Source organism: Megachile rotundata, chromosome 11 (assembly GCF_050947335.1).
Source record: "Megachile rotundata isolate GNS110a chromosome 11, iyMegRotu1, whole genome shotgun sequence".
In the NCBI taxonomy this organism is placed as follows: domain Eukaryota; kingdom Metazoa; phylum Arthropoda; class Insecta; order Hymenoptera; family Megachilidae; genus Megachile; species Megachile rotundata.
In genome coordinates, this window is record NC_134993.1 from 13,613,817 (window position 1) to 13,635,443 (window position 21,627).

Here is a 21,627-nt window from a genome sequence, read left to right on the forward strand (position 1 = left end):
CTAATAAAGCCAGAAAATCAATTTTTGTCGAATTCGGTCCAAAACGGTACAAGTGGCGCCATCTAGCGGCGAGCGGCGGAACTACGAAAAACTAAAATTTCGATTTTCTCGAAAACTAGGCACTTTTCCGAAATTCTGAGATATACAAATTGTTCCTTATCGCATACGGAATAGAATGAGTATTTTCATAGCCCTCTAGGACCCTTATTAAAGAAATTAGAAAAATAGCTCATTTCATGGACCAAAAAATTGCCGTCCATCTAGCGGTGAAAGTTGGAACTACAAAAATAGAAAATCTCGATTTTCTCGAAAACCAGGGACTTTTCCGAAATTCTGAGATATACAAATTGTTCCTTGTCGCCTACGGAATCGAACGAATATAATTATAGCCTGCTAGGGCCATTATTAAAGAAAATAGAAAAATAGCCCATTTCATGGACCAAAAAATTGCCGTCCATCTAGCGGTGAAAGTTGGAACTACAAAAATAGAAAATCTCGATTTTCTCGAAAACCAGGGACTTTTCCGAAATTCTGAGATATACAAATTGTTCCTTGTCGCCTACGGAATCGAACGAATACCATTATAACACGCTAGCATTAATAATAACGAAATTAGAAAAAAAGTGTAATTCATGGACTTTTTCGATTAGTTCCAACTTTCGCCGCTAGATGGACGGCAATATTTTAGTCCATGAAATGGGCTATTTTTCCATTTTCTTTAATAATGGTCCTATCTGGTTATAATTATATTCGTTCGATTCCTTAGGCGACAAGGAAAAATTTGTATATCTCAGAATTTCGAAAAAGTGCCTAGTTTTCGAGAAAATCGAGATTTTCTATTTTTGTAGTTCCAACTTTCACCGCTAGATGGACGGCAATTTTTTGGTCCATGAAATGGGCTATTTTTCTATTTTCTTTAATAATGGCCCTAGCAGGCTATAATTATATTCGTTCGATTCCGTAGGCGACAAGGAACAATTTGTATATCTCAGAATTTCGGAAAAGTCCCTGGTTTTCGAGAAAATCGAGATTTTCTATTTTTGTAGTTCCAACTTTCACCGCTAGATGGACGGCAATTTTTTGGTCCATGAAATGAGCTATTTTTCTAATTTCTTTAATAAGGGTCCTAGAGGGCTATGAAAATACTCATTCTATTCCGTATGCGATAAGGAACAATTTGTATATCTCAGAATTTCGGAAAAGTGCCTAGTTTTCGAGAAAATCGAAATTTTAGTTTTTCGTAGTTCCGCCGCTCGCCGCTAGATGGCGCCACCTGTACCGTTTTGGACCGAATTCGACAAAAATTCATTTTCTGGCTTTACTAGGCATCAAAACGAATCAAACCCTAATAGAAATTTGTTTCTAAATGCCTCAGGAACCATACTACGTCATCAAAGTGCCGAAATATTGCACTTTGCAAGCGCAGTAGAATTGACAGAGGCGGCTCATCTACGTATTGCAATGCTGACACAAAATAATTAATTACTCATTACCCGAACATTATTTATGAACTTTTATGATCGGGCCATGTAAATAATGCATTACTGACCATTCTTCAATCATAAAAGTGCACAAAATATATCCACAAAACGTGTAATTAATTATTCAAAATAACCTCCTGTATATCGCTTGTCACCGTGGCTGTCCTTAGGTTATTAGTTAATAACTTATTAATTTCATTAAAAATCTGAACAAATATGATACGAGAAAGTAGCTGAGAGATCACTGAACATTCTGTTATAATAAAAGTGCATAGACTGTGCTCAGAAAGTAAGTAATTAACGATTTTGCATACTCCTTGTCGTGTATATTCCTGCGCGCCGCCCGTGCATACCACGGAGGAATAATCACCGAAAAACCATATCCCCGTAGACTTTAATGCAAAATTGAATTTGCTCGTTTTTATGTACTTCACTTTTCAACTTTTTTGTCTACGTTTTTCTCTTGCACCACTTAACCAATTCAACCGGATGACACAGTTGACTATTTTTGCTTTAGCGTGAAATTTACTCGCTGGCGTTAGGTTAGGTGCCAATCAAACAGACCTAGTATAGAAATTACAAGTAAAGGTAAGGTATAATTTCTTTCAAATTAATATATGTATATGATACGACTAATCTTTACAATGCATTGTATTAATTAGAGTAATTTCCAGAATGAAGCCTGTTCAAACAATAACACTTCAATTCATAAGAACATACAGGGGTAGATTAGCATCTGCTGGTATCCGAAGCAAAGTGAAACTACTAACAGAAGACAAAGAGTCTAAAATTAAACTTGAAGATTTGAATGAGGGCGATCCAGAAATATATGAACTTGATTTTGTAAATGCTGATGAATCTAGTGCAAGGCATGACAGGTACATGTATTAAGTTACAAGTTAAGATGCACATGTAATACATATCTAACCTCATATGTTTCCATTTTTCAGAAAAGTAGAAAAATCTGCAAAGCTTTTGCCACATCGTATTACCAAAAGCAAATATTTTAAAGAGCTAGAGCCAAGTTTCCTTACATTTGTTGAAAAAAATGAAATAAAGAAATTACACGATAGCGATCCAGAAGAATGGACTCCGGAAAAGCTGAGCCAAAGTTTTCCAGCTTTACCACACGCTATAAAAAAAGTTCTAAAGTCACATTGGGTACCAAAGTCAGTAGATGCAATAATCAGATATGATAGTAAAGTTATTGAAAACTGGAAAAATTTTAAAACTGACAAATTGGTAGTAAGTCCTGCTTTGAAAGAGCATTTGATGAAATTCAGACAGAGGAAAATAAGCTTACTTGACAGAGAGTCACTTGAAAAGTTTATTCCTCCTCCTATAGTACTTCCAAAACCAAAAAGTAATTTTTTTTCACGTATGATAGAAGAAAAAACAGACAATACTCAACATGAATGCAGTGAACAATCAGTTTCTTTGAAGAACACTGAAAGACACCTAATCACAGATGGAAAGAAAACTATGGAAACATATACAGAAAAAGGCAATAATTACAGTCAAGTAGCACTCAGTAAAAGAGTACATAATGAAAGAAGTGAAAAGTTAATGTTCACTGATTTTATGAAAAAGAAATTGGACAATTTAGATGAAACATCTCCAGAAGAAAGGGAAGTACTGTTGAGTACCTATAGAAAACACATAGAAACTGTAAATGTAGAAGATGTAAGTAAGAATATATCAGATAATGATACAAAATGTAAAACTAATGAAAAGGATGTTGTTAAAGAAAATTTGTCCAAAAACAATGCTTCAACAGTCCAAAGTAAAAATGAGTCTGCAATAGAAGTTAAAAAAGATATGTCTAAAAACAATACTTTATCAGTCCAAAGTAAAAATGAATCTGAAGTGGAAGTTAAAAAAGATTTGTCCAAAAACAATGCTTTAGCAGTTCAAAGTAGCAGGCAATCAGAAATAGCAGTAGAAACCCGTGTGGAGTACAAAGGTTTAGAAACTTATGTTAAAGAAAGAGTCTCATTAATGGATACGAACTTCGATTACATAAAACGTATAAAAATTCCTAAAAATGCATTTAAGAAAGGTATGACGTACAGAATAAAAGACTGCTACTATGACGATGATGGAGAATTTTTATATAGAACACCTGGATTAAAAACTTAAGCAATCTTCGTTTAGTACAAAACATGTATATGCATTGTGGTCATAGCTTTATTTTTAGACTCTGAAAAAATGTTGTACATATATGTTAATCTTTAAAATAAGGTACAGCTAAGTATTTAATGTTAAAAATATGTTGTACTCATTGTATGATTTTGTACAAATAAATGGATATATGAAGTTATGTTGTTTTTATTTTCATTTCCTTACATTTCCAAATTCCCAAATTTTTATATGACCACGAAAATTATAGAAGAATAAAACATTTATGGAATAGAGTAGTAGATTTCACAAGCATTCGTAGTCTTATGTTCTAATTTTTGTCGCTAGATGTCCTCCTTCTTAATCGCAACTTAAAATTTTTTATGTTGCAGCTAAATCGGTTGTAAAATGGTAAATAATTATAATTATTAACTAAATCATCATCTTTTGCCTTAATGGGAACATAAGTTACACGTATTTGTTCTTCCTGGGCTACTAAAATTTATGTTTATAAATGTTTACGTATGAACCGGTCACATTTTTGTATCGAACCGAGGTTATGTCTCTCGCATAACTTTACCTTTATGTTTTTCATTTAGTTGCATCAGAAAATTTTGGTTTTTTAAAGGTGACATCAAATTGCATTCCTTTGAAATTTTACATAAAAATATTGACGCATTAATTAGTTACTATATACAGAAGAATGTATTCGCGTAACGTGGTAATAATTATACATTATTTGTTATAAAGATATATACTATTCCTTGAGTATTTATATCGACAGAGAAAATTGTAACTTACATTAACAAATGGATTATGATACATTATTAATATTTAACTTATAATATATTACATGTAAAATATTAATATTGTATGTAAAATATTATTACATTATTAATATTTTGAAGTAATGTAATATAAAAAGAAACTGTCCTAAATCCCAACCTTATTATTTTTTCCAGTTTCAGAATTTTGCAGCGTGTAGAGCAAGCCTTATTGGCATCTCGAGATCTGCGAGATCTAAAAAGAAATTTTCTAAAGATCATACAATTATACGGACTTACAATGCCTTCGTACCATCACAGTTACCTCATATTAGAAATATACAAGGTTTATCAGTGAGTTTCTTTTTACAATCTGCTGAATAGCAATTACAGATCTAATTAATTGTAGTTTGTCTCTTCAGATTAAATTATATTCTAATCCAGCAAGGAGACCTAGTTTTTTTACTCAGTTTCTGGAGAACATCAAGCAGGAAATGCAAAAGAGTAAAGAGATGAAAGAATCTTTAAAAAAGTTTAGAGAAGAAGCGGAAAAACTTGAACAATCAGAAGCATTACGTTCTGCAAGACAAAAGTTTCAAGCAGTTGAATCCGAAGCCACCAAAAGTTCTGAAGTTATTAAAGAAAAATTAGGATCTTTGAAAGGAAAAGTAAGAATTAAGAAAATGTTTTTATTTAATTCATAAGATTTGTATACTTACTTTACAAATTGTATCATGTAGGTACAAGAAGTTATTGAAGAAGCAAGTAAGTCAGAATTAGGTAAAAAGGCTGGGCAATTAGGTGAAGAACTGACAAAATCTGCAAGAGAAGCAGCAGAAACAATTTCTGAGAAAAGTCAAGCACTGGGTAAAACAAGTGCATTTCAAACAATATCACAAACTGCAGAAGCTGTGCGAGAAGAACTAGATCAACAAGGAATGCATGGTATGTTTATAATAATTCTGTAATCATGGTCAATTAATAACTGTTCCTGTAAATACATGATATTGCATTTTATGAAACATGTAGGAAGAGTATATGTTCCACCTAAAAAATTAAGAAAAAGGAAGGATGTGATGGAAGCTGTAGATATCAAACAGGTGCAACCAAACGAGGAAGCCACAGGTGTTGAATTACATAAAGACTCTAAATTTTATCAGTCATGGCAAAATTTTAAGGTATATATCTCACAATGATTTCATTACATTAAATATTTATTAAGTTATTCATGCAGGATAATTTTTCTTTTGCAGGATAAAAATCCATATCTAAATAAAGTTTTGGACTGGAAAATAAAATATGATGAATCAGATAATCCCCTAATTCGTGCTTCCAGAATGTTAACAGAGAAAGTAACAGATATAATGGGTGGACTGTTTCAGAAGACTGATCTCTCAAAAACACTAACAGAGATATGTAAATTAGATCCTACTTTTGATAAAGCACAGTTCTTGAAATTCTGTGAAACAGATATTATTCCTAACATTCTTGAAGCTATGATAAGAGGAGATCTCGAGATTTTAAAAGACTGGTGCCACGAAGCTCCTTATAATGTATTAGCACAACCATTAATGCAAGTAGGAAAACTGGGATATCGTTTAGACAATAAAATTTTAGGTACCTTTTTATTTTATATAAAATATTCTTTTTATTTTGTTATTGCATTTAAGACAATATATTCTGTTTTCAGATATCAACAATGTAGACTTAATAATGGGTAAAGTGATGGAACAGGGCCCAGTTTTAATAATCAGTTTTCAGTGTCAACAAATTATGTGCTTGAGAGATGCTAAAAATAAAATTGTGGAGGGAGATCCAGACAAAGTAATGCGCGTTACTTACATTTGGGTATTGTGTCGTGATCCTACAGAACTTAATCCGAAAGCAGCTTGGCGCTTGCTTGATCTTAGTGCCACTAGTACACAGCAATTTGTGTAGTGTATAGTTTAGGTATGAATTTAGTTAATGCTGCGAAAAATTAATGTGATTGCGAGACTGGATAATAAGTGAAAAGTGTCATGTTTCCTTAACACTTTCAATCGAATTGAAAAAGCTATCGTTAGGATTCACAACTTGTACATTAGTCCATCGATGATGGATATTAACTTCTGTGACTTGAATTGGACAGTGATGTTTGATGTACGGTTTGAGCTACAGAAGTTTTGTAAAATCTGCAGAATGTCTTAATCTATACATAAAAGTAGTAAATAAAAGTAAGATACATTATCGATGCTCATTAAAACAGAGAAATTTATCATTGTCATATTTTTTTCATGTATCTGACTACGAAGTCAGTCATTTGTTATTTATGTTGCAAAATGTACATTATAAAGTACAATTTATCATTTTTACGGTTGTATTCATGTTTATACATGAGAGAAATTAATAGAACATAAATATTGATTGTTGTTCAACTATGTTCATAGTTGTATATATAATATGCAGAAAGGAACGAAAATTATAATAAAATTAGTTCTGTATATATTTAAATACTGATATTAAAACGTAAAATAATAGAGCCTAAGAAAAGCTATGTCAGATGCCAAATATATATATTTAGCACAAGTATTTTAATTACTAAAATATGATGTACAAATTTTATGATCGAACGAAGATTGTACATATTTAAACGTTCATGTTTATAATAGTACACGCATAGCTTATGAATAAAATTATTATTTTTGAAAAGATGTGATACATGAATTATAGTCACTTGTTTTCAAAAGGTACAATAAATTTTTACATATTCTAACAAGGTTTTCTCTAATGCTCACTTTTAATAGCGAGATGCATTTTATAATATAAATTCTTAACAAATCACAATTCTTATTATAAGCAATGTTATAATACTCTGTGGAGTTTGAAATTTTAAAATGAAATTAACATTTCAATGAATTGTAACAAATTTTCTGTATATTATTAACATTGTCTTTTGCATCAATTTTGCAATGTTGTAAGGTTGAAAAAGAAAAGAATATACTAATATAATTATAAAGTGTTAAATGATGTACATGAATTAGCCTATATAGTTGTGTAAAAGGTAACCTTGCCATTTTCGCATGCGACATTATCGACTGAGAGTAAAATAAGATACTAGCGCTACAGATTTGAGAAACTTATCTATCAGTGATATGATATAATACAAAATACAATGAAATGCAAATTGCTATACAATGCAAATTGCTATATAATGCAAGTTGCTATACAGTGTAAATTGCTATACAATGCAAGTTGCTATACAATGCAAGTTGTTATGCAATGCGAGTTACTATGCAATGCAAATTGCTATACAATGCAAGTTGCTATGCAATGCAAGTTGCTATACAATGCAAGTTGTTATACGATGTAAGTTGCTATACAGTGCAAGTTGCTATACAATGCAAGTTGCTATACAATGCAAGTTGCTATACAATGCAAGTTGCTATACAATGCAAATTGTTATACGATGCAAATTGCTATATGATGCAAGTTGCTATACAGTGCAAGTTGCTATACAATGCAAGTTGCTATACAGTGCAAGTTGCTATACAATGCAAATTGCTGTACAATGCAAGTTGCTATACAGTGCAAGTTGCTATACAATGTAAGTTGCTATACAGTGCAAGTTGCTATACAATGCAAATTGCTGTACAATGCAAGTTGCTATACAATGCAAGTTGCTATACAATGCAAATTGTTACACAATACAATATACAATATCATGCAAAGTACAATACAACGCAAAGTACAATGCAACGCAAAGTACAATACAACGCAAAGTACAATGCAATGCAAAGTACAATACATAACGCAAAGTAGAATACATAACGCAAAATACAGTACATAAAGCAAAGTACAATATAATACAATAAAATATAATACTTATCAATATCTAAAATTTCACAACACACATTTCACTAATTCTAAATAAGTTAAATATTTAATACTTCAACTAATATAGTTATGTAAGTGAAATTTCACTTTAAATCGTAGCTCTTAGCTTGATATCATTTTCTAAAGATCATTTCAAATCTTTAGAGAACAATATCAATTACCAGGTCACACCACGTGGAGGTGGCTACGATAGTGACCCACCCTAACTCCAAATCCCATCCTCCCTCCAAACGCAACCTCATTTATCAGAAGGATAAATGAGTTCTAACTCTACTCAGCTCATACACTCGCATATACAAGTTCTTTACCACAATCCAGCAAAGAACTTGTATCACACTCACGCACACATACATTAACTTAATACTAATCGCATCGGATCCCACGCACGCACGCTTAACTTATTCTAAACGCCGCACGGTGCCTCTCATTCTAAGATTACACTCAAATAATCTATGACGAATTCAAAAAGCAAAGGGAAATAAGAAAGTTAGAAGAACTTTCTACTAAAAGAAAAGAAAGTTAGAAGAACTTTCTGTGAAAAAAGGGGAAGAGTATTTTTCGCCAAGCGAACCTTGCTTTCCATGGGTCAAAGGGTAGCCCATAGTGGCTTACGTGAACCACGACGGCAAAGATGAACCGAAGATACCTTTGGCAAGAACGAGTGATACACCCCAGTTGGCGGAGGGTTTCCCATTTCTGACGCGCGGGCGACTTATACAGAGGACACCCTTGCCGTGATGCCCCTTGGCAGTATGGCGGCAGATCGGGGGGGCACATCATGCTATGAGAGGTGCTCCCCCCGTTCGGCCCCGCCGGGCAAAGAATATCACTCGCGCTACACCGGCACTTGCAGCTCACCTCTACCGCGTGTTCACAGCGCTATGAACCCCCCATGATCCACTTGGGCGCAGAACGATTGACAAAAAATAAGGGGATATACTACAAGCTAATGAAAGTTAGAAGAACATTCTGTCAAAAAGAAAAGAAAAGAAAGTTAGAAGAACTTTCTGCGAAAAGGAGGGACAGTATTTTTCGCCAAGTGAACCTCGCCTTCCATGAGTCAAAGGGTGGTCCATAGTGACTTACGTGAACCACGGAACAGAGATGAACCGAAAGTACTGGCAAGAACGAGTGACACATCCGCGGAAAGTTTCCCATTTCTCCCCGCTTGCGTTTGAAGCAAGTCTTACTGCAGAGAGGAAACCCTGCCGTGAGGCACCCGATCGAGACGGAACATCAATCGATCGGCCCCGCAGAGATGTGTCCCTGGCGCTACACCAGCACTTGCAGCTCACCCCTGCCGCGAATTCACAGCGCTATGAACCCCCAATGATCCACTTGGGTTCGGACCAATTGACAAAAAATAACGGGGTACTCTACAAGCTAACGCGTACAAAGTTGGAGGACTGAGAAGATGAGTATAATTTAGAATGAGAGGCACTTACAAGGACCCACCCGCCCTGCCCACGAGCACACTTAATTTAGAATTAACGCACGCGTAAAATTAGCTTAAAACTAACGCACGCATCCCTCGATGATCCCACGATGATCCCTCGATGATCCCTCGATGATTGACGTCTTCAATGATGGTCTATTACCTATAGAATACATAGGTGACAATAATTCATCCTGACATTTAAATTTATATTAACATTTTCAGAATGAAAATTAAATAAACCTCGAATCGACTCGCTAAAAACCTGAAACAGAAAAATGCAATTAAGACACATATGAATAAATAAGTTGCTTACATAAAATTGAAACCTGAAACATAGAAAAATGATTAAGACAAATATAGAACATTGAAAACACTTACATAAAATTAAATCCCTAAATGTGCCTTTTGTTCTAAAACTGCACTCGTATAATGTAAAAGTAAGTAAAGAAAAGAGTAAAAGAAGAAAGTTAGAAGAACTTTCTTTTAAGTTTAAAGCAACTGTTAATAATAGGTTACTACTACAAACTAATATCTAACAAGTTAAAAAATTGTCGTCAAGATGAGCGCAAGTTAGAACAAAAGGCACTTACAATTTGCGCAAGCTTTTCGTTACATATCGTAACGAAAAGCCTGCGCCCGAGCCCACCCAGCCTCCCACAGCTCGGAATTAGAATAAAACTAACGCACTCAACATAACTTACAAAAAATTAAATTCTGAAACAGACAAAAATTTGTTAACATAGAAAATTAAGCAAAGGAGTGAAATATTTTAAATAAAATCGTAGCTCTCAGCTCGGTATAGTTTTCTAAAGACTTAAAAATCTTGGGAGAACTATACCGATTACCGGGTCACACCACGTGGAGGTGGCTACGATAGTGACCCACCCTGACTCCAAATCCCTTCCTCCCTCCAAACGCAACCTCATTTATCAGAAGGATAAATGAGTACTAACTCTACTCAGCTCATACGCTCGCATATACAAGTTCTTTACCACAATCCGGTAAAGAACTTGTATCACACACACAAACACGCATACATTAACTTAATACTAATTGCATGGGATCCTACACACGCACGCTTAACTTATTCTAAACGCCGCAGGGTACCTCTACTTCTAAGCTTGCACTCTTATGATCTATGACGAATTCAAAAAGCAAAGGGGCAAAAAAGAAAGTTAGAAGAACTTTCTACAAAAAGAGAAGAAAGTTAGAAGAACTTTCTGTTAAACACGGGTCAGTATTTTTCGCCAATTGAACTTCGCCCTCATGGGTCAAAGGGTAGTCGCATCGTGACTTACGTGAACCACGAGACAGAGATGAACCGAAAGTACTGGCAAGAACGAGTGACACATCCGCGGAGGGTCTCCCATTTCCCCGCCGCTTGCGTGTGAGACAAGTCTGACCACAGAGAGGAGACCCCTGCCGTGAGGCGGCAGATCGAGATGGTACATCGATCGATCGGCCCCGCAGAGATGTGTCCCTGGCGCTACACCAGCACTTGCAGCTCACCTCTGCCGCGTGTTCACAGCATTATGTACCCCCAATGATCCACTCGGACTCAGAGCGATCGACAAAAAATAGCTGGGTATACTACAGACTAACGCGTGAAAAATTCACTGATTGTGAAGATAAGTGCAAGTTGGAATGAGAGGTATTTACGTGGACCCACGCGTCCTATCCAGAAGCATACACTTAAAATTAACGCATACCTCTCGTTCTAAGATTGCACTCGTAAGATTTATAATAATGTAAAGAGAAGAGAAGAAAGTTGGAAGAACTTTCTGATAGATTTGAGTTTGAACTAATTGAGAAAAAGTAGATGAATATACTATACACTAATGCGTGAAAAGTACTCTCAGTATGAAAATGAGTGCAATTTAGAAAGAGAAGTATTTACAAGGACCCACCCGCCCTGCCCATAAGCATACACTTAAAACTAACGCACGCATATTAGCTTAAAACTAGCGCACGCATCCCGCGATGTCCACCGAAGATCCCTCGATGATCCCTCGATGTCTTCAATCTTCGCGTAAGTACACGCACTCACTCATACTACAATATTTTACAATAGACGAAACTTAAAATTAATTTAAAATTAGCGCATTCATTTTTCTGTAATACTACTGCATCATCTATGCTGTAACAGAGAGAAATAATATGTGAAAGGATTAATAAATGCAAGATTATAATTTTGTAATGAAAGATATAAATGAAATTAAGAGAAATATAGATCAATTAATTTAAAATGAAAAATTATCAAACTTAAAACAAGAATCTGAAACATATAAGTGAAACTTAAGACAAATAGGAATCAATTAAATTAAAATAAAAAGTCATTTGACTTAAAATAAGAATCCGAAAAATATAAAAATAGTTCAGACAAATATCAATCATTAAAAATCACTTATTAAAAATAAAAAATTGAAATATACAAAAATAATTAGACAAATATGAAACATTAAATATGTAGGAACTTACGAAAAATTAAATGCTGAAACAGACAAAATTTTATTAACATAGAAAATTAAGCAGAGTGAAATATTACTTTATCCCACCCACAAAACAGAAAATTAACCGTAGCTCTCAGCTCGGTATAGTTTTCCAAAGACTTTAAAAAATCATTGGAGAACTATACCGATTACCGGGTCACACCACGAGGAGGTGGCTACGGTAGTGACCCACCCTAACTCCAAATCCCATCCTCCCTCCAAACGCAACCTCATTTATCAGAAGGATAAATGAGTTTTGACTCTACTTAGCTCATATGCTCGCATATACAAGTTCTTTACCACAATCGAGCAAAGAACTTGTATCACACACAGACACACACGCACATACATTAACATAATACAAATTTTTTGGGATCCCAAATAAACGCCGCACGGTGCCTCTTCTTCTAATATTGCACTCAAATAATCTATGACGTATGCAAAAAGCAAAGGGGAAAAAAGTTAGAAGAACTTTCTATTAGAAGCAAAGAAAGTTAGAAGAACCTTCTACTAAAACAAAAGAAAGTTGGAAGAACTTTCTGACAAAAAGAAAAGAAAGTTAGAAGAACTTTCTGCGAAAAAGGGGAACAGTATCTTTCGCCAAGTGAACCTCGCCGTCCATGGGTCAAAGGGTAGTCCATAGCGACTTACGTGAACCACGGGACAGAGATGAACCGAAAGTACTGGCAAGAACGAGTGACACATCCGCGGAGGGTCTCCCATTTCTCCCCGCTTGCGTTTGAAGCAAGTCTGACCGCAGAGAGGAGACCCCTGCCGTGAGGCGGCAAATCGAGATGGTTCATCGATCGATCGGCCCCGCAGAGATGTGTCCCTGGCGCTACACCAGCACTTGCAGCTCACCCCTGCCACGTGTTCACTGCGCTATGAACCCCCAATGATCCACTTGGGTTTGGAGCAAATGACAAAAAATAACTGAGTACACTACAAGCTAACGCGTGCAAAGTTTGAGAATTGTCAAGATGAGTGCAATTTAGAAGAAGAGGCACTTACATGGACCCACCCGCCCTGCCCACAAGCACACAAGCACACAACTTAAAACTTAATCGACTTAAAACTAACGCACGCATCCCTCGATGATCCCACGATGTCTTCAAGAGATGTCTTCTCATGTGTAAAGATGAGAAACAGGATGCGGAAAAATAGATAGGAAAAAAGGGAAAAATTCGAGTCGACTCGAGAGAAACATGCAAATTAAATAATTAATACGTGCAAATTAAATAACTAATACATGCAAATAACTAATGCATGCAAATGACTAATACATGCAAATGACCAATACATGCAAATAACTAATAAATAATACTCTTAAAATTAAGAAAAATGTGAGTCATTAAAAATGACAAACGTTAAATTAAAATCTGAAATATTCAAAAATAATTAAGGCAAATATCAATAATTAAAAATGACTTATTAAAAATAAAAACCTGAAACATACAAAAATAATTAGACAGAAATGAAACATTAAAAATGACTTACATAAAATAAAAACCTCGAACAGACAGATATTTATTAAGACAGAAAACTAATTACTTACTTAAAATAAAAATCTGAAACAGACAAAAGTGATTAAGGCAAATATGAATCATTAAAACTTACTTGTATAAAATATAAATCTGTAACATACAAAATTAATTAGACAATCATGAAGCATTAAAAATTGCTTACATAAAATTAAAACCTGAAATAAACGAATATTTATTAAGACAGAAAATAAATTACTTACTTGAAATAAAAATCTGAAACAGACAATAGTAATTAGACACATAAGAAAAATTCACTTACTTACATAAAATAAAAATCTGAAACAGACAAAAAGAATTAAAACACATATGAAAAATTTACTTACTCACTTAAAATAAAAACCTGAAACATACAAAAATAATTAGGACATGTATATCATTAATACTTACTTACATAAAATATAAATCTGTAACATACAAAAGTAATTAGACAAACATGAAACAACAAAACTTACTCATAAAATAAAAACCTGTAACATACAACAATAGTTAAGAAAAATATCAATCATTAAAACTTACTTACACAAAATAAAAACCTGAAACATACAAAAATAATTAAGACGAAAATGAAACATTAAAAATTACTTACTTGGAATTAAAACCTGAAACACACAAAGATAATTAAAAGAAATATAAATCATTAAAACTAACTTACATAAAATATAAACCTGTAACACAGAAAAGTAATTAGACAAACATGAAGCATTAAAACTTACTTACATAAAATTGAAACCTGAAAGAGACAAATATTTATTAAGACAGAAAATAAATTGCTTACTTAAAACAAATTCCAGAAACAGACAAATATTTATTAACATAGGAAACAAATTACTTACTCAAAATTAATTCCTGAAACACACAAAATAGAATTAGACACATATGAAATATTACTTACTTGAAATAAAAATCTGAAACAGATAAATGTAATTGGACACATAGGAAACATTAAATTACTTACGTAAAATAAAAATCTGAAACAGACAAAATATAATTAAACATAAATGAAACTTTGAATTACTTACTTGAAATAAATATCTGAAACAGACAATAGTAATTAGACAAATAAGAAAAATTCGCTTACTTACTTAAAATAAAAATCTGAAACAGACTAAATATAATTAAACATAAATGAAACTTTGAATTACTTACTTGAAATAAATATCTGAAACAGACAATAGTAATTAGACAAATAAGAAAAATTCGCTTACTTACTTAAAATAAAAATCTGAAACAGACAAAAGAATTAAAACACATATGAAAAATTTACTTACTTGCTTAAAATAAAAAGCTGTAACATACAAAAATAATTAGATAAACAAGAAACATTGAAAATTACTTACATAAAATAAAAACCTGAAACATACAAAAATTACTGAGGCACACATAAATTATTAAATTACTTACTTGAAATTAAAAGCTGAAACATAGAAAAGTGATTAGACAAACATGAAACATTAAAAATTACTCACTTAAAATAAAAACCTGAAATATACAAAAATAATTAAGGCATTTAAATCATTAAAAATCACTTATTAAAAATAAAAACCTGAAACATACAAAAATAATTATGACAAACATGAAACATTAAAAATTACTTACTTGAAATTAAAACCTGAAACATACAAAAATAATTATGACAAACATGAAACATTAAAAATTACTTACTTGAAATTAAAACCTGAAACAGACAAATATTTATTAAGACAGAAAATAAATTACTTACTTAAAACAAATTTCTGAAACATACAAAATAGAATTAGACACATATGAAACATTACTTACTTAAAATAAAAACCTGAAACATACAAAAATTATTAAGGCACACATAAATTATTAAATTACTTACTTCAAAAAAAATTCTGAAACATATAAACATATAAAAATGATTCAGACAAACATGAAACATTAACAATTACTTACTTGAAATAAATATCTGAAAGAAACAAATGAAATTAACATGGGAAATTCGAGGTGAATGAAGAATATCATTTTTCATTCGAAACCCTACTCTTCAAAAACCGAAATTTGAAAGTGTGAAAATGCGAAATAAAATTAGGAGATACAGAAACCCCACAACCTGAAATAAAATGACGAAAAGGTTTGAAACCTCGAAACCTCAATTAAAATTCTCAAAAAATCAAAAATCCCGAAACTCCAACTAAAAACAGAAAAAGAATTATACATTTCAAAGCCCGAAATGAAACCATCATAAAATTAGAAAACTTCAGTACCCGAGAAAACATTACGAAAGATTCGAGTACCTTAAAACGCAAAATAAAATCTCAATAATATCTGAAAAAAGTCGAACCTGAAAATAAAAGCATTAACACATTAAAGAAATGAAATTGCAATTGCAATTGCATTTCAATCACACATGAAAATTTCTAAAGACTCTACATGTGCCTCTTGTTCTAAAATTGCACTCGTATAGTGTAAAATTATGTAAAAAGAAAAATGAAGCTAACGAAAAGAAAGTTGGAAGAACTTTCTTTTATGTTTCATACGATTCACAAGAATAAACTAATGCTTTAAAAGTAAAAATCTATAATATATAAAATTTTTGAAAAATTCTAATTTGTAAAAAGTTGAAAAATTGCAATAAAGATGAGTGCAATGTAGAACAAGAGGCACTAAAAAATGCGTAAGTTTTTCGCCACAAATTGTGACGAAAAACTTACGCCCGAGCCCACCCAGCCTCCCACAGCTCGGAATTAAAAAACTAACGCACTGTACAGAACTTACCAAAAATTCAATTCTGAAACACACAAAAATTTATTAAGATACATATGAAAAATTCACTTACTTACTTAAAATAAAAATCTGAAACAGACAAAAGTAATTAAGACAAAAATTAATGATTTCATTACTTACTTAAAATAGAAAATCTGAAACAGACAAAATTTCATTAACACAGAAAATTGTGGGAGAGGGAACAAAATTCTTCTTTATTTCATTCAAGAATTTTGGAAAACAAAATGCACTGAAAATTGCAGATTTAAAAAGAACACAACTTACCAAAGAACAAACTCTAAAACAGACAAACATTTATTAACACAGAAATTTCAGATCAGAGAACAACATAACTTACCAAAAAAGAAATACTAAAACAGACAAAAATTGATTAGACACAGAAATTTGAGAAAAGAGAAGAATTTATCAAAAATTAAATTCTGAAACATACAAAAATTTCATTAAGGCAGAAAATTAAGCAATGCAGTGAAATATTTCTTTACCCCACCCACGAAATAGAAAATTAAGCAAGGGACAATAATTTTACTTTACCCCACCCAAAAATAGAAAATTGATCAAAGGAGGGAATCATTACTTTACCCCAACAAAACATTCGTAAAATAGAAAATGCCATAAAAAGACCCGAAAATTCGAAATAAAATCGCGAAATAAAATCGTGTGCTCGAAATTCGAGCAAATCGCGTTAAACGATACTTTCGTACCGTAAAAAAAACACATGTAAAATACAAGAAAATAATAGCGAGCATAGTGACAAATGAATGTCCATCCTAAGATCTTAGGATGGACATTCATTAATAGTTCCCCTCTTCTTAGGCAACTTTTGCCGGGGCTCTTCGGCATATAGCCTCTTCTCTCTTCGGCAAAGCCTCACAAAAATCACTCGCGAATTTTTACGGTAACTCGGACATTCTTTGCAATTACATAAATTCTTGATTTCGCTATCGATCTCCACAAACAGAGTGCAGTCACTTTTACAGAAATAAAAATGACCACTATCCATTTGCTTTGATCGACAACGAAATCAAAATTTTATGTAACAATTCTTGTAAAATAAAATTCTCTACTTTCGTAAAAATGAATAAAATGACTCGAAATTAAAAGTACGACCAGCGATTCTCAGAATGCGCTGTCCGTAAAAGAATGTCCGAGCAGAATATTTTATTTCACTGCACTTCACTTCACTGTATACTTCATTTTTGCAGTCGGATCTAGAACCCGACTACGACTTACAAACTAAAAGGCCTGGCCTGAACGAACAATCGAGTTCAAGAGAATATTAAATAAATTCATATTTAATATTTTTCTCTTCTCGATTTTTCGTGAACCCCCCAGATGCAAGCATCTCGCGTGTGAGAGAGGAGGACAGAGAAACGCGAAAGCTTGCTCTGGCCCTACCTACTTAAAACTAACTCATTCACACCAGAAGTAAGCTACCTGCCTGCCTATCGCTATATTTAAAAAATTGCAAAGTCCACTCTCACAAAAACACACTCCACGGTTCTCACACATACCACCCGGGTGCAAATAAGCCTAATCCTAGGGAGTACGTCCCGGGACGTCTCCGACACCCGAGTTCAATACTACATTCACACTCTAAGTTCATACCTTTTTGCTGAAATCGATCGACAATCGACAGTGAACATACATATTTCATTTTCTTATTCTTTGGAATATTCAATGTAATATGCACATGTAATAATTTAAACTACTCATACAATTTTCTAGCTTAATAACTTTATATAATTTTCAAATGACTCTACTTGCATTTTGTATGCATTTTCAAATGACTCGACTTGCATTTTGTATGCATTTTCAAATAGAATTTTGCAAAATTTAAAAAATGAATCTATAGTTTAATCGACACAAGGTCCACGACCTAACCACACACACACGTGTAACTTGTGTCGATAATTCACTGTCAATTTGTCGATCGCCAAAAATCTTAAAACTAAACCGTGTCCACCTGCCCTAACCCATGCGAGTAGCAACTAAGCACGCGCATGAGTATAGAGCATAAAAATGAACACGGCCACGTGTATTTTCACCTACCAGTTTTCTTCATGTGTGCTGAAAATCCTGAGCTAAAAAACGTGATTAGAAACATGCTAATAAAGTGTCTTCCAGCAAAAATTTACTCTAACTTTAAAAAATGTTCAAAATGGAAAATGGAAGATCACTTTGCAAAAATCTAAGTATATCGGTAGTTTCATTTTTAACAGATTTCTGATATCAAAGTAAATTTCTAAATGACTCAAACATTCGTAAATAACTTTGATATCGAAATCTGTTTCTCGCGATACTTTCTTGTACATATGTATTTAAAAAATTTTCACGCGTACGTAAAAATTGAAAGTGACTCTATAACTTTATAAAAGTGACTCGATAACTACTGTGAAATCGGAGGGTCATCCGACTTCTATGTACTAATTTTAATTTTAAATTGAAAAGAAGTTAAAACGCGATGTACAAGAAAACCCTGACCTGATCTAATAAATGAAATAAACAGTGTGTACGAATTTTGCACGATCGTACAGTCGTGGTCACTATGCTCGCTCAAAAATATAAAATACAACCAGTTCCCGTGTCGCTTCGGACCATTCGTCCTACGACATGATGGGAACCGGAGGAATCGTAAAGCATGCGACTCACCGATCGCTGACTTGCGCCACTGCGATCGCTTTACCGGCAGAGCATCAGATTCGTGCTGCTTCGGACTGCTTTGGATTGGTTTGGACTGCTTTGGCAACGTTTGGATTTGGCAGGTTGACCATTGGATTGGCAGAGTGATCATTGGATTGGCAGAGTGACCATTGGATTGGCAGAGTGGCCTTCTGTAATCATAGCAGGACAACAATTTAGTAACTGTCTATCAATTTGCATTTCGATTGGTTTTTTTAACTTTGAAAAACATGCATGCAAACTACATTACAAAAACTGGTAATAAATTTGCAAACGTGTATCAAAACGTATAGTCACTCAGTAAAACATTATAAAATATTCGAAAAAGTATGTCAAAGCACTTGAATAATTATTGCATGGTACAGGTTAAAACGTTTGCAAATTTATACCGAAACACATAGATAACTACACTGTAAAACACAGTAAAACACCAGTACAAGCATGCCAAAATATTTAAATCATCATTCCATAATACACAACAAAGCACCAGTAACAGTTTGTTAAAATATTTAAATAACCACTTCGTAAAATATACTCAAACACCAGTAGCAATATGTCAAAACATTTAAATAACCATTTCACATAATACACTAAAGCACCAGTAATAATATGTCAAAACACTTAAATAATCACTGCACATAATACACTAAAGCACCAGTAATAATATGTCAAAACTCTTAAATAACCATTGCACATAATACACTAAAGGACCAGTAATAATATGTCAAAACTCTTAAATAACCATTGCACATAATACACTAAAGCACCAGTAATAATATGTCAAAACTCTTAAATAACCACTGCACATAATGCACTAAAATACCAGTAATAATATGTCAAAACTCTTAAATAACCATTGCACATAATACACTAAAGCACCAGTAATAATATGTCAAAACTCTTAAATAACCACTGCACATAATGCACTAAAATACCAGTAATAATATGTCAAATCACTTAAATAACCACTCTACATAATGCACTAAAACACCAGTAATAATATGTCAAATCACTTAAATAACCACTCTACAGAATGCACTAAAACACCAGTAATAATATGTCAAATCACTTAAATAACCACTCTACATAATGCACTAAAACACCAGTAATAATATGTCAAAACACTTAAATAACCACTCTACATAATGCACTAAAACACCAGTAATAATATGTCAAATCACTTAAATAACCACTCCACAAAACACAGTAAAACCCGTAAAAAAAAATAGTAAATCACTTAAATAACCGCACCATAAAACACACTAATATATCCGTATACGCATGCGCAATCACTTGGCGGAATGCATTATTAAAGTCCATGACACTTGTTGAATCACACCACAAATCGTATTAATACACCCACGTATTTAAGTAAAAATATTTAATAAAACACACTAAACACTTGTATTATTAGACTAGATAACACGTAGATGAGTGCAAAGTCAATTAATTGTATCCTTGACTCGTACCGGTAAGTGTTGACAGGCGACATCCGACCTCCATGGCACCAACAACAAGACTGATCCCCACGCGACCTCTCTCAAGTGCGCTGATAGGCAATTGGCATAGCCAATCAGGACGATGCGCCAATCACGAGAAGGGATAGGCAATTTGCAATGGCCGACGAGGGTGAAGCACCTGTGATATGCAACCACACCGTCCGAAACTGACCAACGTTGGTTTAACGTTAATTTTTGCATAATTATTTTTTTTTTAGTTATTTATTCGATGAACAACTGCTACATATGTTGAAATTTGTTGTGTATACATATTTTATACGTGGATATGATACAAAATATTCGTCGAGTATTATATTACAACTCATTTTTCCATAATTTATGATCTTTTATTTATTTAACAATTAAATTATTGCTATTATTACTATTATTAACATATTATTATTATAAATAATTATTATTAGTTTAATTTTTTTATATTTAGTGATAATTATACATTGTAAATTTGTTTTTTATAATAATTTTAATTTTTTAAATAAATGTTTATTAAATTATTATCTTATCTATTGAAATTTATACTTCTTTATCTAGCTTTTACACATTTTTTAATTGTTATAATAAGATACTTTAAATTTTAAGTATCTTAACATACTTAAAATTTTATTTTTTTTATTGTAACAAATGTTTATAAGTATATTCATTTTTTATTTTATCCATTAAAGTTATTGTTATTTAATACTTGTCTTAATCGATATGGTAATTCTGGTATTCCACTTTACCTAGAGTTGGTATTTCAGTACAGAGTCGATCATATTGAAAACTATCGATAATTGTTGTTCAATGGTCGATAAATATGATTTTTTTATTAATTAATTATAACTTTTGTCCATTATTATTTCTCTGAAAGTAAACTTAGAAGTGAGTATTTATTTGAAAAATTATATTATTTACCGATGTTTGTGTATTTGTCATAACATGTGTCAATGTTCGGTTGATATTGCAGGTGGACAGGCCTCTCTTTTTTAATCGCCATTTT

At 32.7% G+C, this 21,627-nt stretch overlaps 2 protein-coding genes across 9 annotated transcripts; both read left to right on the forward strand.

The window, feature by feature from the left end:
• Nucleotides 1–1,468: 1,468 nt before the first annotated feature.
• LOC100878278 (uncharacterized) lies at nt 1,469–3,801 on the forward strand. 3 transcript variants are annotated; one of them, XM_076536969.1, is made up of 4 exons: nt 1,469–1,770; nt 1,999–2,069; nt 2,144–2,359; nt 2,432–3,801. In XM_076536969.1, the coding sequence occupies exons 3-4, from the start codon at nt 2,157–2,159 to the stop codon at nt 3,618–3,620; spliced, it is 1,392 nt and encodes a 463-aa protein (XP_076393084.1). In that variant the 5' UTR covers nt 1,469–1,770; nt 1,999–2,069; nt 2,144–2,156; the 3' UTR covers nt 3,621–3,801. The 3 variants fall into 3 exon arrangements, with proteins under 3 accessions (XP_076393084.1, XP_012135562.1, XP_012135571.1); XM_012280172.2 differs by having other exon boundaries at nt 1,474–1,770; nt 2,156–2,359; XM_012280181.2 differs by lacking the exon at nt 1,469–1,770 and having other exon boundaries at nt 1,802–2,069.
• A 92-nt stretch (nt 3,802–3,893) lies between these two features.
• LOC100878391 (mitochondrial import inner membrane translocase subunit TIM44) lies at nt 3,894–7,051 on the forward strand. Of its 6 annotated transcripts, none has more exons than XM_012280219.2 (7): nt 3,894–4,010; nt 4,562–4,717; nt 4,773–5,031; nt 5,104–5,308; nt 5,393–5,541; nt 5,617–5,980; nt 6,054–7,051. In XM_012280219.2, exons 2-7 carry the CDS (start codon nt 4,665–4,667, stop codon nt 6,299–6,301), a joined length of 1,278 nt encoding a protein of 425 aa, XP_012135609.1. In that variant the 5' UTR covers nt 3,894–4,010; nt 4,562–4,664; the 3' UTR covers nt 6,302–7,051. The 6 variants fall into 6 exon arrangements, with proteins under 6 accessions (XP_012135609.1, XP_012135599.2, XP_076393085.1 ...); XM_012280209.2 differs by having other exon boundaries at nt 4,786–5,031; XM_076536970.1 differs by lacking the exon at nt 3,894–4,010 and adding an exon at nt 4,170–4,320.
• The last annotated feature ends 14,576 nt before the right edge of the window (nt 7,052–21,627 follow it).